We start from the raw sequence: 18,634 nt of genomic DNA, 5'->3' as shown, positions 1-18,634 counted from the left end.
AACGAGAAAAGAAAGAAAGAAAAAAAAAAGAGGAAAAAAAAAGAAGAATGAATAAAGAAAGAGGAAAAACGTTAGGTTTTTGACCATTATCATGAAGATATTATGGTCACCTATGGAATCCCATCAATTTGCTGCAATAAAACAAAGTAAAATTGAACACAACAAAGGCATGGTTTAGTGCAATAGGTAAAAAAATGCATGCATTTTCAATGCAGTTCACAATCCAAACAAAATGTGGATAAACAACAGAATGATGATTCTTAATACTCAACAGTCAACAGAAATCTCTCCTGTTCCGTTATAGAGGAATTTTCCACGAACACTTGATGATCAAACTAAATGCATTCCTCTATCAATGAATTCATTCTCATAATTTACATTTCTCTGTACTTAAAAGGAAATTCTTCTTACATCACATGATGACTGCTCGATTCATTACACTCTACCTCCAGAAATAACATTATGAATTAAGTCAAACATGTATAAACTGATGGGTTCCACCAAATGCCGTTTCAACATAAACACAAAGCAATCCTTAAAACACTTTCAACACTTTCAAGAAAGAAATACCACTCAAAATGCTGGTCAGTGTCAAAGCTGAATAGGAACTGAACTGCATAGCACATACATTTCCTCTGGATACTGATGCAGTGCATACAAGAGTAGGAATACTCCCTTCTAAGGCTGATCTGCACGGGCAGTTACAAGGGGCTCAACAAGACCAAGTGCCAGGTCCTACCTACACTTTGGCCACAACAACCTCTTGCAGAGCTACAGGTCAGGGACAGAGTGACTGGAAAGTGGCCCAACAAAAGGATCTGGGAGTGCTGGTCAACTGCAGTTGAGCATGAGCCAGCAGTGTGCCCAGCTGGCCAAAAAGGCCAATGGCATCCTGGCTTGTATCAGAAATAGTGTGGCCAGCAGGACTACAGAAGTGATTCTCCCCTTGTACTCAGTGCTGGTGAGGCCACATCTGGAGTACTGGGTCCAGTTCTGGGCTCTTCAATTCAGAAAGGACACTGAGGTGCTGGAGCACATCCAGAGAAGGGCAACAAAGCTGGTGAAGGGTCTGGAGCACAAATCCTATGAGTAGAGGCTGAGGGAATTGGGGTGGAGAAGAGGACACTCAGGGGATACCTCATCACTCTCTACAACTACCTGAAAGGAGGTTGTTAGCAGGTGGGGGTTAGTCTCTTCTCCCAGGTAACCAGTGATAGGATGAGAGGATACAGTCTTTAGCTGTGCCAGGGGAGATTCAGATTACACATTAGGATGAACTTCTTCACAGAAAGGGTAATTAGACATTGGAATGGACTGCCCAGGGAGGTGGTGGAGTCACCATCCCTGGAGGTGTTTAAGGAAAGACTGGACATGGCACTCAGTGCCATGGTCTGGTTGACAAGGTGGTGTTCAGTCACAGGTTGGACTCGATGGTCTCAGAGGTATTTTCCAACCTAACTGATTCTGTGAAAAGAGTAAAAAGATAGGAGAGCAGGAGCACTATGAAAGCCCTTTCAAACAGGCCCATATTCTGTATAGTAGTAACACTCTTAGAAACCTGAAATTGAATCTGGGCCAAACCGATAAGTCAGATGGTGAGAAAAATCTGCAGGACAGCCCTCTCAACAACCACTGGCTGAATGAAGCCTGGAGATGCCCATGAGGGAACTCTTTGTGACCAGGGAAACCAGGCATTTATAATCTCATACTATGAACAGCACTACGTGTAAGATACCCAACTCCACCAGCTTTTTTTTTTTTCCTCCCAGCAAAATACCATAGGCCCCTGTATTTTGGCTTATTTCATGGATCAAAGAAAGGTAAAAGTCATGGCTTTTGTTGTACAGCTTTCCTAACAAACTCCCAGATTAGCATTTCACTTCTGAGCACTGGCAGTTTTCGAGAGCTGTGCAAATGCAGGAACTTCTGAGCAGCAAGGGGCAAGTGTTGCAAATGGAATTGGGGACAACAACTCAGTGATACCACCTATGTGATGTTTACTAGTTCTTTTTTGCCACTTTAGGGGGTGCATTTGCCACACTGTGGTATGAGATTGCCTGAAAGTAAAAAAAAACACAATACAAATGAACACCACTGAGATTCAACATTGTCCTTCTGTGAAAACTTTTAAGTTACAGTTTGAGTACAACAGCCTCAGTTGTCCCCAAGGACACTTCTCCAGCAGCACTCTTGCTCCTCACAGCAGACTGAAAATAAGGATCAAGGAGCCAAGCACGAACTCTAAGTGGTGTTGAATTTCATGCTGTTTTGTGAAAAAGATAAATGAAGATTAAATTGAAGTCAGGAGATTTATTTTCATTTATGTAAATGAATCTTAAAAAAGGCTAGAAAAGTGTACAACAGGTTTCTATAGGTGACAAATTGTCATAGTTCTTCTGGCCTCAGTCTACAGGTTGGTTTTATTGAGCGAGCAAGTAACAAAAACAGATTGTCTCAGCACAAGACTTTACTGATGATTTACTAAAAGACAAACACACTATCCACATTCCTCTGATAGTTTCATTCATGCTATGCTTATTTGATTGCAACACTGAAACCAGAAGGCTACCTCAAAACCCACCCAATATTCAGTATTGCAGGGCGTCAGCCTGCTAGGTGCCTAAATACATAAAAAGAGTTTTGCCACCTCAGTAATAGGTATTGCTAGATACAATCCCTTCATATGCAGCAGTGCTGGTTTCTCATTGACACATACCCAATGTTTCTTCACAGAATGCTCTTGATTAGAAAACCAGAATTTAAGGAGAATCAGAGTAAGATTTTCTGAAGATTGTAGGGGATATAAGTTATATTTCTGTGACTATCACGAGCCTCTATATGTTTAATAAATAAAGTGTTGATTGCTAAATGATGATTAAAACTAAGTATATTTCTGCTATTTTGTATATTTGTAGAAACAAGAACCAGTTGATTTGGACTCAATCATCCTTTTCAAATTGCTAAAATTTACCCAACTAAAAAAAGCCAAGTAAAAGCCTTAAAAGTGACATTGAAAAATAGGCCCTAAGTGGCTGTGCAGAAAAGGAAACTATGACCCGATTACCCAATTCTCACTACTTCTCCTGAAAGCATGTACTCTGAAGTTAAGTTTAGACTCAAAGTCTTCAGAGCATTGCTAAGCTTTAAGTAGGACAGCTTATGTAGAAGTTTAACATTTCTAAAGTTTTTTTTTTTCCAATTGCAACATTCCTATATGACTGAATAGCTTATTCTGAACTTCTTCATGTCACTACATTTTCTTATTAAGCCCAAAGCCCAGTTCCTTAAGTTGTCTAAAGAAACATGGTTATTAAAGAAAGATGCTGTGGTCAGGCACTTCAGTCTAAAATATCATGCAATTATGGAATTTTATCTTCAGAAAATCCAGAGTCCCTAGAGAGAAACTGCTTAGCCTACAACTAGCTCCAAACTTTGACATGGTATTAAAAAAACATTATTAAAAATGTGAAACCAGTTAAAGAGAATGTTCCATTTACATCAGGCATTTTTATATCACTTCAAGAAAAAGCTTCAAGTCCAGCTGCCAGGCACTAACCTGTAAAGTATCAAGCAGTGGTATAGCTGGCATGGGATTGCTACCCACTGGATAGTTACAGAGGTAAGAGTTTAAAATGTTTCAAAGAAGACAAACTTTGCTATAAAAGTTTGAACCTATCTTATGCCACATCTCAGATCTTTTGCAGTTGTTCCAGCCTGCACCACTATCCAGTGTGCTTTACTGGGAATACTCTCCTGACAGTTTCAGGCTGTTCCCTCAGGTCCTGTCACTGGTCACCACAGAGAAGAGATCAGTGCCTGCTGCTCTGCTTCAACTTGTGAAGAAGTTGTAGACTGTGATGAGGTCTTCCCTCAGTCTCCTCTTCTCCAGGCTGAACAAACCAAGTGACCTCAGCAACTACTCATATGGCTTCCCTTTAGGCTCTTCACCATCTTTGTAGCTCTCCTTTGGATGCTCTCTAATAATAGCTTTATATCCTTTTTTTTTATTGTGGCACCCAAAACTGCATGGGACACTACTTGAGGTGAGGCTGAGGTGGTCAAAAGGGAATGCTCTATTCACAACATTTCATAGTTTCAGAAGCGAAGAAAGTTTGCTTTTGTCAAATTAAACCCATAACCACTTATCAAAGGCAAAATTCAGTATGCCAGCATCTGTACCTTTTTTTTTTTTTTTTTTTTTAAATAAGGACACAAGGAGTATCTCAGGAAATACTTCAGGGTTTTTGGGTGGGTGGAGTAGAGGAGGAGTAGCACTATAACTTAATCTTTTAGTATTGTCCACAGAATGTAGGTCATCCTCCAGCAATGGAAATACCCCATGCTGATTCTTCACATTCTTAGACATAAACATCTCATGATTTTGCAGGCCAGCAAATCGTGAATTTTATTTGTGGTCCTGTTCCAGATTTGTCAGGAGGACATTACTGTTTGTATCTTGGGACTCCTTATTTTAAAAAAAAAGTCAAAATTTTTTTGTCTAACAAATTACTAATACAAAGTGATAGCACTTAAAAGTATTATAACTTCTATAAAGTCCATGCCAAAATGTAATAAATTAGAGAAGCTAAGTTTCTAATTTCTCAATAAATGCTATTTTCTGCATAATAAAAGCAGGATGTATTTATTTCAATATGAAACAAGTTGGAAAATGCCCTCCCTTCCTTATAAAAGCTTTTTGTTAACTAATAATAGACATATATTTTACTGTGTAAAAGTATAACCTATTTCTAACCTCACATTTTCATACAAACTTTATGGAGAAAATACTTAAAAAAAGGAAATCAGAGTCCATTTCCTGTTTTAACAAGGATAATCCCTTGACCAGAAGGCACAAATATTCATTTATCTTTAATGTTAATTAGCAAACTATTCATTCTATATTTCCCAATTTAATGAAAGAAAGCAAGTTGCTGGGAACGTTATTAAGTTCAAAGCATCTTTCACCTTATTTATCCAGAACTCAATAAAACTGTTTAGTCACAGACTTGCAGCCTCCAGTTAGGTTTCTGCTATTAGCCTTAAATCATTTTTAGAGTTGCAATAACAGCAAGTTGCCAAACTCAAATATACAGCTATCTACATCTGCTAGATAGTTTGTCTGTTTGTCTTACTGAACAGTCTGGAAAAATTTCAGTTATTTGATCCAAACTGTAAAGTTATTTTGCTGCTTATGGAGGAATCAATACTTTTAAAATCTGCAAATCAGCATTTGAAAAATGCATCTGTAAGATTGTTGAAGGGACAATGTTTTTTTTCTTTAAATGAGCATTAGATAACCTCTCAAAATGCATATAGGCAAGAGTTATAAAAACATTACTATTGCTTCCTTAGCGAATGGCTGAATCTCTAAATTTTGCATTTGAGCCACATGGATCCTTTTCAGAAACTGCAGTTTCTTCAACTGAAGAAGGTTATCAGGTTGAACAAACAAAAATAGGGATCATGAAACATAATTTTATTTCATCCCTATATGGAGGAACACAAGAGAGCTGGAAGTGACAGAGAATGGCTGCTGCTACCAGGCTGAACCATGACAGGCAGTAGCAATACCCACCCTGCCCCAAAGCCATCAGATTCAGTGACCCCTATGTCTGTCAGCATCAGACTCTTCATACAGCAAATCATCTAAAATACCATGAATAGGGGAAGCAAATACCTGGCTGCACTCTCTAATGCTCAAATCTGCACATCTTCTGTACAGATAGCCTAATCAAAACAGGAACCATTAAAACTGTTTCAAGACAATCCAGAAACTAGTTTTTGAGCTCTTTGCATTTGATCAAAGTCCACACAGGCTGAATGAGCTGAATGAGCTCTCAACCAAATCCACTGATTCACTCTGGAGACACAACAGGGGGGCTAACCAGCACAGTCAGAGCTATAGGCTAGAATTCGGGTGGGCAGGCTGCACTGCTGCATCATAAGGTGCATAATTCACCCACCCGCTGCCCTCTGTGTCCTGGAGAACAGCCAGCAAGGCATTCACTGACTGCTCAAACTTGCACAAGCCTACATTTCCACTGCAACGTCCCTACTTGTCTGAAGTCATGCATAAAATCTAAGGGCAGTTGTTCAAAATTGGTGCTGGCTTCTGCCCAAATTGCGCTTCCCACTTTTTACTGATACATCTTTGTTAATTGCAAGCCCCATGCAAATAGGCTAATGTACATCATTCAAAGAGCCCTGCTCTTCATATGGAGTATCAGTCTCTAGTTTTTCCTTTCTTAACTGGTGCAGCCATATCTGTTCTCATCTGGGATCACGAACTGTAAATCAGAGGCAAGGGAATGAACCAGACATACACAAGCCAGTTATGATCACAGTTAGGTCTCACTGGAGCAGACAGCAAGGATCTTAATGACTCCCAGATTCTCTAAAGCCTTAAGCACAGGATGCTTTCACAGAGGTGCCCCCTTTGGCTACACTCACACTACAGGTGATTCACGTTTTATTTCTCTACAACTAACAGCATCTGCAAGTCTGAGACAGCTGCAATGAGTTCATTACATACAACTTCTCAGGTCTGATGAGGGCAAGGCATTAACAACCACACTGGAGAAAACTGTTTCAGAGCATAATGAGTTATCCTTGTTCCAGCAACGCTTAAACTTGTCCGCACTAGCCAGGCACTACCCTTGATCAATGAATCCATACTGCCTGAGCTGATGTGTCAAGTCAGCTAATCTTAACTGAAAACATGTGCTCAAGCACTTGTGATCTAGGCATACCAGTCAGAGAAATTCCTTTGCAGCAGCTCTAACCCACCATACCTTCCACGAAGAAAGCATGGTTAACCACGTCCTCTGCCCCTTTACAGGCAAAGCAAAGGAGGGTAGGGAAAATTCCCACAAGGGGTGGGAAGCTATCAAAATGCATTTTTAGGGTATCAGCCTGATACTTTTTCTTACTAAAGTGAAACTCAAAAGTTACTTTTTGTACTTGTAAACAAGCACCTATTTTAAGGGATCTATTTAGATAAACTATTTTAAGTTAACAGTGACATGTCTGAGAGCTTGAACATAATGTTAAATTTCTATAGATGTCTTTAAAATAAACATATTTGGAAAAGATGACTCAGGAAACTTGACTGATACAAGAAATACACTAGGTACACTTTTGTCACTAAAAAGTTAATTTTGTTTAGTGCCAAGTTTAAACATTTGCACAGAAAAAAAGTCTTCTCAGACAAGGCTTAAAATATGGTAAGATGGGAAAATAACATGGACATTCTGGATACAAAGGAATAATTTTACAAGAGTCATACTGAAATTGCTTATAATGGAGGTTGTAGTAAGAAAAAAAATCTCATCTAATCTAAACATTAAATAGCTTACCAAACCACAGGGTCTATTTTCTTCTGTTATATGTAGTCTAATGATTTCATCCTGTCCCAAAACAACAACTTTTCCTTCAACTATTCAGTTTGCTGAAATAACACATACAACTCCAAAACTTCTTTTTTCTTCTAAATAGAGAACAAAGCAAAGCCATTCATTCAGCTCTTTAACTATAAGTGCTGGCCCTTAAAGGAATGTAAGGTTAGGTTGAAGAAAGCAGTAATAAGCTGCAAGTTAATTTTGCTGACACGGCCAGCAATGGGACCTGGCCTTTCATTCAGAAAAGGCAATATATGGTACATTGTTAGTAAGCATTATTTAACCAACATCATAATAAACAGCAGTCAGGAGAGACAGCTTGAACTATAAAGACTCTAAGTAAATGCCTTGCCTCCATTATCTGCGAAGATATTTCTAAACATCAGAGGAAGAAGAGAGACTGGTTTATTCTTTTTTTTCTTTTTTTTTTTCTGGGTAGTGGTTCAGGTAAGAGGGAGGTAAGCTATGGCATGGAAGTACGATGATCTCAAGCAAAGTATATTTACTCTGTATTTCCAACAAGCACTGGCTTATCTACATCAGTTTAAAATACATAATGTAAACAGCAAATGCACAGACCACATGGAAATTTCTGACTTTCATTTAAATAAATTCTTTTCTATGCACTTTCAAAAGTTACAAAAAAGATAATATTTTCAAGCCAGGTAAACTCTACTCTTTTTCTCTTCGATTTAAAAAAATCCTTAGTCATCAGCAAGGCATGTTCTGCTCTCCTGTGACTACATCCATTACACCCACAACTTCTTCCTGGCCAGATCTTATGACATGTCATTGTTTTAACTAATGTTTTTGGAACATCTTCAAATTTCTTCTACCTTCACGGCTTTTACTTCAGTGCCCTCTTCCACTTCTCCATGTACATCTTGGATGTGTCTTCAAATAATTTCACAGGTATCTCCTCTCATTGGTATAACTTTCAGTTTAACTTCTTTTCCTTTCTAGACAATCCCATCTTTCCAATCCTTCCCTCAATCTTCCATTCCCATCTTCTCAGCACAAATGGCCATCCTTAACTGCCTCATAGTCCTCACACCTGGGACGTTTTCAAAGGCTGCCACACACCACTTTCCATTATAATCTACAACTTTATCATCATCTCTTTAGCTAAATCATTCACTTAGGGCTATTTTTGCCTCATCTACAGAGACCCTCTCTGGCCAATCCAACACCATTCAAACCACGTCAGACAATCCACCAAGGACCACCAGTGGATTTCCTGTTACTACACTAACCATCTCTCAGCCTTTAGCTTTTAAACATAATAAACTGAAGTTGACTGTCCTCATGTTCCCTTCCAGCCATTGATCTTACCTATCTGGTCACCACAGGCCCATCAACCCTACCCTGAATAATTTATCAGCCTTCCACCAAAGTGTAACATCATTCAGCATTTCCACATGTGCATACCCAGTCATTGTACAGGAACGATGCACCCTGTGTACTTAAAAAAACCTCCCCTCTTCCTTCCCGAGAAGGATTACACCTACTGTAATAAAAAAAATGCAATAAACTACCTGAAAGGAGGTTGTAGCCAGGTGTGGGTTCGCCTCTTCTCCCATACTAGCAACAGGACAAGAGGATACAAGTTGTGCCAGGGGAGGTTCAAGTTGGACATTAGGAAGAATTTCTTCACAGAAAGAGGGACTGGGCATTGTAACGGGCTGCCCAGGGAGGTGGTAGAGTCACAGTCCCTGGAGGTGTTTAAGGAAAGACTAGACGTGGCACTTAGTGCCATGGTCTAGCTGACATGGTGGTGTTAGGTCATAGGTTGGACTCAATGATCTCAGAGGTCTTTTCCAACCTATTTGATTCCATGAAATACAAAGGTACATCATCTAACAGAAGATAGTGTGGACTTTTCTTTTCCTGTTACCATTTTTTAAATTTTGAACTAAACAATTGTCAACTACTTTTCTGTGTGAGTTTAACTTCATGGCTTTCCTTTTTTTCTTACTGCTTACACACTTCTTGCAATTAACTCAAAACCAGCCTGCAGAGACTGTGAACACCTCGTTTTTATAACTAGCTGGTTTGAGCACTGCTACAACACAGCAACTACACGTTACCAAAGGCAGGTGCCATATGCCACATCACCGGGGACATTTTTTGGACTGAGACAGATCAGAATACCTAGCAGAGCACTAACTCCTTTGTAAAGAATATAAAATTGAATTGTAAGCTAAATGCTTTACAAGGCAAATATAAATCTCACCATCACTTATGGTTTTGAATCATCACCCTGTGTTACAAAGATTATCAGGATGATTTTGGCAATTCATCAATAACTATTCATCTGTCCCATAAAAGCACCTGAGAGAAGTGACAGTTTGGAAACAACCTGGGCCTCAAGCAGCATTGGAAAATTGCAATTTCACTTTAGGTGGCCTAGACTCCATCTTATGTTCAATAGAAACTCTCAAAACTTTTTAAGCTCTTAATAATCAAGAAAGAAGAAATTTATTCAACAGGTAACAATATTTTCCTTCTGAAAGTATTCATACAAATATTTACATTCCAGGTCTTCTCTCTCTTACAATATTCAGATAATATTTTGGCAGGGCAGTCCTCGCTCTCACCCACAAGTGATTCAGGGCTTTATTGCTCCCATACACTGATTTCTAACTACACTGGGCCATCCCAAGAGTTCCTTCCTTCCCAAAGGATATGGTTCCAGCACTAGTTCCAGAGACTTGAACATCTTTCTGTATGGGGAGAAAAGTATTTCTGTAACAGACTGACCTATTTTCAGATATGTTGATATCTGAAGGATGTCAGTTCATTGTGAGAATTTAGAAGCTCCAAAAAGCTCCACATATTTTCAAAGAGACCTGGCCTGTAATTTAACCCATTAAACTGAAAGTGCACAGCTGGAAAAGTGTAGTACATATTTAAAAATCTCACTGTGATTTAAACACAGATTTATTACCTGCACCAGTGATTTTGAAGCATCACTTCACATAGGCAAAAGACAACAGGTTTTACTTCTATGACCTCCCTGCATTCTTGCAACTTACATGAAAGAGAACAATAGAAATATGGCTGAATGTGAGAAAGCACCAAACTGCTATGGCTTTTTGGGTGGGGGTGGAGAGAAACACACATACTACAAAAATCTAATAATTCTCCACCCAAGCATTGCTAGTGAATGACCTCACTGGTTTCCTACATATACTCCAGCAGCTTTCCTGCCATCACTCTGTTAAGCCAAGCAATGATATCAACAGTCCACCTGTGAGAGTGATGTAGCACTCTGGGTCATGGCCGCAGAGAACTTGGATAAAAGCTGTGCCAGTGTTAATTAAATACACCTCTTGTTTCACTGCTGATTTCCTCCGATAAGGCTCAGCTCATTTTTCCTGGAAAGACTTCCATGCTGTAAGGGAATTGGAGCCAACCATAACACAAATCAAATATTGCTTAGAGAATATGAAGACAACATGTTAAATATCTAGTTTTGAAAAAATAAAATCACTGCCTATGAGTGCTGGGGTAAATACAAATCTCATTACTTTATATGTGCTAGTGACAAGGTTAAACTACAAATGCTAGTTACTGTAGACAGTTTATTATCTTTCAGCTGTACTTATTTCTCTCATTTGTAATGCTCTTCCCAAATAAATAGGAGCAGAATTCTAACAACCCGCTTTAATGATAAATTCTGCTAGATTAGAGTGTGAGAAGCTCATCCAGTAAAATTATGGTTTGAGAATGGAGTTTGACATTTAATTAGCATCAGAATTATCACTACAACTTTAATGAAAAAAAAATTTTTTTTCTGCCATTAGAAAGGTCTTAGCAGTAAGAAGGTTCTAAGCAGCTTAGGTATTAAGGAACCTCTTCCATTAATACAATTAGCAAGTAATCAAAGGAAAAAAAATGTATGCATCTCCTTTTTTTCCTATATAAAGAAATCTAATCCACCGTCGTGACTGGATGCTTTCACCACATGCTGTCACCAGGATATCTGTAATCCCTCTACTCATAGGATCTGACTTCCAATCACTTTAAGCCTTCAGGACATGCCCTTTTATATTTGCTTTGTTCTAGCAGACATTTACAGATAGCTTTATTAGTAAGAGAATTGTCAAAGGAAGGCTCTCAGTTTTGAAACCCGACATCAAAAATATTCCTTCTTGCACAACTTAAAAAGCAACACTAACCCTAAGACTTAGTTGCTGAGAACAACGCACACAAAAAATCTGAAGGTGACAAATTAGAAAAGTGATCTTAAAAGTAGTGGTACAATTATATTACCAGAGTTTGTTTCATGATGTTCACAACTCTCAATTCTGAAAAAGTTGGCAAGTTGGGCCTCTTGCCAAAAATTTAATTCTAAAGAAGGAATTGAATGGTAAGGATGTTAGGAATCTATTCATATTAATTAATTAATTCATTCATTCTGATTTGTAGCAATTGTGATAATTCCAAGAAGTGTTCTGTCCTACATTCCTGAGCATTAGTCATATTTTCCAAACAGCCAGTGATCGATGTCTATCTATGCACATTTTTAGTTCTTGGGGATCTTATGGTCATACAGCACTTCTCCCTACAAACTCTCTTGGAACACGTAACACTGAGAGTATACTGCGTACCCAGTGCAGGATATGGGAGAAGTTCCATGTCTAACACTGCTCTCGCTGAAGTCAGCCTAACTAACTTGGATATATGTTTTACAATCTCCTCCAGTTAGAAATCCCATATATAAAGTGTCCTTCATAAGAACTCTATTTTTTGGTTGTAGGTGGAAACAGAAAATGAGAGGTAATCCTTGAACTTGTTTGGTCTATACTGTTCCTACAGACAGTTCCTATGGATTTATGACACTGAACTGCAGCTAGTTCGCAGTGAGGCGTGCAAAGTGTGACTCATTCAGAAGGCTCGACCCAAGAACATTTCACTCTGACATCCTACAGAATAGCTCCTTGATGGATTTGAATTAGTTGCTGCCTATTATTCACATGCACTCCTTCTCACAACTTCACGACACACATCTTACAGTGCAAACTTGAACCCAGGCCATGAAGGAGATACTAGAAGTTCTGACAAATTTTATCCTGTCACCAGTAATAGGAATTTGGTCTTACACAATTCAAATACACAGCTGCATTCTGCTTCTGGTGGATGTGCATAATGTGGTCATGCAGAAGGAAAGCATATCCCCAAGTCCAGTGAGTTAAAGTGACACAGTTTCCTGAACTCCAGGAACCCTCCTGGTCAGAAAGTACTTCCTTCCTTGTTTCAAACACTTGATTGTTTCAGAGGGAATTCAAAACAATAGATTAGAAACTTTCAACCTTTCGTAAGTGTACCGCTACACAAGGAAATCAGGCCATGCTCTGGGAAGATGAGATAACATTGGGAGAGTACTCTTTCCGGAAATGCAATGGCATTTGCATCCCTCCTCTAGCATCATCCCATGAATCAGCTACATATTAGTAATAACTCTAGCTATGAGATGTCAGATGCAGTTCAACTGCTGTTTGGATTAAGATGTGCCTGGTTGGCAATAGGCATGAGCTAACTAACTTCTCAGCTATTTTGATAAGCCCTGTTAGGGAAAAAAGTATCAGGAGCTTCCTAATCTGAGTCTGTACTTTTAAGGATATGTAGGTAGAAAGGATGACAATTGCCTCTTTTTAGCCTGATGCCATCAAGCCATTGTTTAAATTTCTAAAAAAGGAAAAGAGTGTACTACTACTTCTGCATTTACAAAGCTACCCCTTCCCACCTTAGTTTTACAGAACCAGTAGTGATATTCACTGCAAATAGATCAGGCTCATCAGCTGAAAAGCAATCATTTTAATCATACACTGTTCCCCAACACAATTCCTTTCCTCTAAATACATTAATATGGTTTGTAACGACGAATGAAAAGATTTAACATTTAGAATAAAATCACTAAACTAGTTACTTACAGGCTGTAATTTGAATAAGAAAAGGCAAAGGACATGTAAATTCCTTTTTATGCAGCATTAGGGTGCATAAGTATCCCAGACTAACCGAAAAACAGAAACAACAGCAAGAGCCATTCTCTCAGACCCTACAGTTGAAGCTCTTCTACGATATTACATTTTCCTAATTCTCTTTTGCTATCAACGCAGAGCTACAATAAGTTTGAGGATAAGATTATTATACAAAAACAAGAACCCACCTGATTCTACATGTTATTTTTAGTGGCAAACAGGAAATGCACTTCCCTGTCAAGCTGGGTCAAAGGGGAGTGATCAAGCTGAATACTTTGCACTCACCGTTCCTACCAAAGGGTAGATGAATCCAGCTCCAATACTGGCTCGTACATCGCTAATCGGCAAAATGAAACCGGTGGGAACACCCTTCCTCTCAGGCTGATGGGAGAGGGATAGGTGAGTTTTTGCCATACAAATGGGAAGATTTCCAAATCCCTAATGAAAGAGGGATATAAAATAAAAACATTTTTAAAATTACAGTAAAGACACATTATGTTTTTGTTTTGTTAAAAGTATCTTCTTGAAACCCTAAAATCCACATAGCAACAGTTAATCTCAGTTTCATAACAGATAATATTTCAGAAGTGGACTGAATACTGTATTTCATATGCTATTCTCTTTCAGCTCAGGCCTCTATCTTCAGAGACTTGGCTGTAGGGATACCCAGCTTCTGGAGTGCGTTCTCAGTCTAGAGTTAGGTGCAGAAGTTACCTATGCACCAGTTAAAGTGTGCTGTTTTCAGAAAGGGTGCACAACAGGTACCACACTGAACAGGAAGCCTACACCAACTTAATAAAACTCCAGTACAGCAGTTACCTCTGGCCTCTAATGACCTACTTAGACACCTACTTGAGACCAGAGTCCAGGATTCGGACTCTGAAATAGTTCCTGAAAATGTTGGAGAAAATCAGGGCAACATCCTAAGCAGCTACCCCCATTGATTAATCTTGAGTCAGGCACTTTCTACTCATCTGTTCAATTCCTTGACAAACAGGACCAGTTCACAAGGCCAGAAGAAGAGGAGGCACTGCAGGGAACTGACTGCAGCCCAATGCTGACAATCCTTTAATGACATTGTGAAAATTTCCTAATACTACTAACATTTAGAGTAAAATATGGATCAGAGAATCCCATCAGGGAAACATAAAGAAATGGATAATTTTGCTTTAAGTACACTAATTAATTTTCTTTTTGATCTAGAAAAACCAAATTAATTCTCAGGAAGTTTGCATTATAGGGAAGATGGCTACACTTCTGCCTGTCTGACCAAGCTGCTGAAGCACACTCTGGAATTTCTCCATGACACATCGTTCATAGTTCCTACTTTCTGACAGAAAGGTTCCAGCCAACTTTATGTCCAGAAGCCATTCCACTACAGAAAACAGATTCACCTCTCCACATGGTTTCAGAACTTTTCAAAGTGATACAAAGCCCACTCCCACATGCGTTAGGATCAGAAATGTATTTCACCTTCCAGTATTCATAACTCCTTGAAAATAATATGAACAGAAAGAAAACAAAAGATTTTTACAAGTATTGGGAGCTTTGTTACTAATGTGCATAGCTGTTCACAGGTCCTTCCGTGTTTGCAAACTCCTTTTTTCAGGTACAAATTAACACTCACATGCTAGCTGCAAATTCTGCAGACGTGCAGTTGTCACTTTTAAGATAGCAACCCAAAATTATCACACTGCATAGAAAGTATGGTTTCATGAGCAATCTCAGAAATATTCTGAACACTGTTCATCTATCACAGGAGATAGCTTTCAAGGTTTAAACCGTTCTGTTCTATCTAATCTAAGCCAATACATATGGACCTCCACAGTTTAGTATCATGGGTATCATGCTTTTTAGCAAATCTTGACTTAACACGCCAATCTGAGAACACTTTACACTCTGAGGTTTCCTAAGACTCTCATCCAGCAGATTCCTGAGAGCATAATTCACTGCTGTTCTTACCTGCCGGGTGTAACGATCAACTTGTGACTGTGCAACAGGAGACAGCTCTATATCCTGTGCTCCATACACCTTCTGAGCAATGATCCTTATTTTTTCAGCAATGGGAAGCTGCAGAGACAAGGAAACATAAGGATGAACATTAGTCAAGAGAAACTAGGATCTTGTCTGCTGTGTGAGATATCTGAATCTCTCATTTAGATTTGTACTTGTTTAACAGGCTTCCTAAAGCATGAAACAAAGTAAAGGGCGATGGTGATGGATATGATATTCAGCTACATGTACAGGAATTACAACCACAATTTCAGCTACTCCGTCATTTAGAAGCTGCACAATTTGCGCATTACAGAGTTGACAACATGAGCTAATACCCCTGCCTACAGTGTGGGGAGAAAATTACTGTCATGCAGTTTTAAGAACCAAGAGCTAACCCTCTCTGCAGATATGAGGAAGCAAGCTCTACTGGGTTAACAGGGATCCCTACACAAAAAAATTCATTTCAGAATAAAGATAACCTATACAATGAGTGGACAAGATGAGGTAGCAGGCAGCCAGGGAAGGTTCCTCTGAGAAGTGAGGAATTGTAGCAGAAAATTCCTGACTCATCACTGCTTCTTTGATTGTGATTTTTTTTTTTTTTAATTTGTTATTATTCTCACCTCCTTTCCTTCCTAACATGCATATTTAGAATTGTAGCTTTGATATCGTACAGCACTTTGGACACTTATAGGAAAAAAAAAAAAGAAAGAATATAAAGGTATTCTAGGATCCACTTTGAAACCTCAAGTCACGAAGTTCAATCCCAGTCTCCAAGAGTATTCATATCGTTATTCAGCTCAAACTGAACACATGTTCTGCCTCATGGCTTCTCTTTGAAGGCAAGTGCAGACTCTCATATTCAGTCTGTTAAAAAGCCTTTAACAGATTTTCAGCAAACAGTTTGTTGTGGTCAGGTCAGGCGTTTACTTTTCATGCCGCCATTTTTGTGTATTTAGAATAAACAACTCTCTCCTCTTTCTCTCTCCTTTTGTTTTGAATGACTTTGGAGACAGCAACTGTGAACCCTATAGCCTATTTTACACTGGCCATCCTCTTTGACTTCTTTCAGTAAGAACAGGATGATGGAGGAAAGATCATACCCCCAGTTCAGCTACTTCAGTGCTGACTACAGATGGCCAGAGATGTGTGCAATACTCCAGGGAATATGCCATCAGTGATTTGTAGTCCAGCATATTTAATTAAGAACACATGTGGAAGAAGTGCTGAACAAAAATCTAAAGAGATACCACTTGAGGAAGAAGACTTGGTAATCTCAAGCAATACAAAAAGCATCAGAATAGAAGTATTTAATTTTATTCCAAAACAGGCAAGAGTTTAATTTGTGAATAATGAACTTTATCTGCTACATTTATAGGAAATTCCATAGTTAATCACATTTTTGCAATGCCTGTCTAGAAGTAGTGGTTTTTCTGCAAAGATACATCAGTTGAAGGGTTTGTGTCAGATCAATCTTTTTTGTATTTATGATTGAATTTTAGAAAAATCAAATTTTATATTAATAAAGAACTCCAATAACAGAGACATCACAAGAGAAGAAACTCGCCAGACCTTCAAGCAGCTTAATTGTCAGGCAGTTAAAAGCTACTAAGGCTCAAATAAAATCCCCCCTCAGATTTGAAATTTCAAAGAGAGATTTAAACAAGTTCCGCAGGTCACTTTCTGAATGTGCTCACTATGTGATATTGCACTTTAATTGGGTGGAATAATGTCACATTATTCCACTTCAGGCTTTTTACAGGAATCCAACCAGTGCAAAAAAAATTTAATCAGAATTGGAGATAATGCATTGCAAATAGCCTGGATAGAATTCCTGGCAGCAGTAAGTTCAGTGAAATACTTAGTGTCATGGATAGCCATCATGAGATGAAAACTTCTCTCAGGGTCATTACTAAATACATTCATATCCATGGCAGCTTTGAACACAGTGGGACAAATGCAAAACATCTCTGTTAATTTGCCTTTTGGGTGCTGTTTGCTTGCAGTCAAGGACTAACAGCAATGGCAAATGGAAAGGCAAAAGGCATTCCATTCCCTGTTGTCAGTAGGCCAGCATCAAAACTAACAGCCTTCTGCTTAAACCTCAGTAAATTCACTGAGGTGGAGATGTACATTTAGATTCAACTTGCATTTGTGTCAAAATATTTCAAACTAATTTGACAGCAGTATAATTACTGTACCTTCAGCCCCCTTCCAATGACCATAGCTGTATTTCCCAAACAAAACCCAGCAGGGCTTTGGCTAGCATCAGAAAAGGCTGCTTTAATGACAGTGGTGGCATCCTGTTCCTCCCAGGATGTGTGCAGTGTCTTGCATGGCTGAGTCTGAGTTTGAGCTTGACAGTCAAATAGTATCCCTATGGATTTATGGTTTGCTTATTGGTGTTTGAGGTTTTGTTTGTTTGGGTTTGTTTGTTTGTTTGTTTTTCTTTTCTTTTCTCTTTTTTAAGCCAGAATTTCAAATACTTTTCAGGTCAGTACCCACATCTCAAATTTCGCAAATGTAACCTCAGAAGACTCACCGCTGGGGAAGTATTTGTAGGAGTGTGAATAGCAAACTCAAGTGGTTTTCTGAGACTGTCATGTTGTGTATTTGCAAGGCATGCACATACAAGCAGGTGAGGCAATGTGTGTGGTGTCAGGGGAGAGTCTGAGGCCATTTAATCTCACAACACAAGGAAGATGAGTCCTGGCTGAGCCAAATTCAGACAGAAACCAGCAGGGAGGCACAGATGCACTATACACATTAACACAGCCATGTACATGCACACTCTCAGACGTGCTTCCTTCCTGAAGTTTCAGGAGTAGGGAAAGGAGTACACTACATCATGCTAAGGATCCACCTGTTTCCTAGTATTTAGTGGGAGTTTTAAAGCATTATCTATTTAGAATCACAGTGTAACAGGGCATTTCAAGCTGAAAGGTTTCCTGTAAGTAATACTGCTGAGAAGCTTCAATTTAAATAAGTGTTTTCCAAAGAAAAAACACCTCGTGCTCTACATGAGAAATAAAAATAATTTTGCTTGGAAGTGACATAATGGTATTTATCAGAAAAGAAGTTCTACTAATTCAAGAGACATTTTACATGTATGACATAGCAGAAGCCTGGATATTTACAAGACATTTGCAGGAATAGTTCTTACTTTTTCTTATGTGGTCTGTAAAGGCAAGTTTAGCTTTAGGTTTTCAATGAAACTTGATTATTTAGCACTTCACTATCAAAATACTCTCACTGATG

The 18,634-nt window shown here is 38.8% G+C and overlaps 1 protein-coding gene across 3 annotated transcripts in view; it reads right to left on the bottom strand.

Moving 5' to 3' along the window:
• The window catches only part of MTHFD1L (methylenetetrahydrofolate dehydrogenase (NADP+ dependent) 1 like), a 143,325-nt gene that overhangs the window by 34,603 nt on the left and 90,088 nt on the right, over positions 1–18,634 (bottom strand). For all 3 annotated transcript variants that reach the window (XM_027891172.1, XM_027891174.1, XM_027891173.1), the window contains 2 exons: positions 15,344–15,451; positions 13,667–13,819 (listed from right to left, as the gene is read on the bottom strand). In XM_027891172.1, coding sequence (XP_027746973.1) covers positions 13,667–13,819; positions 15,344–15,451 — 261 coding nt within the window. The remainder of the gene's footprint in view (positions 1–13,666; positions 13,820–15,343; positions 15,452–18,634) is intronic.

This window comes from Empidonax traillii, unplaced genomic scaffold (assembly GCF_003031625.1).
Source record: "Empidonax traillii isolate 1590-97213 ecotype Southwest subspecies unplaced genomic scaffold, ASM303162v1 scaffold311:size671644, whole genome shotgun sequence".
In the NCBI taxonomy this organism is placed as follows: domain Eukaryota; kingdom Metazoa; phylum Chordata; class Aves; order Passeriformes; family Tyrannidae; genus Empidonax; species Empidonax traillii.
Note: the sequence above shows the minus strand (reverse complement) of the source record. Positions and strands in the feature narration are given on the sequence as shown.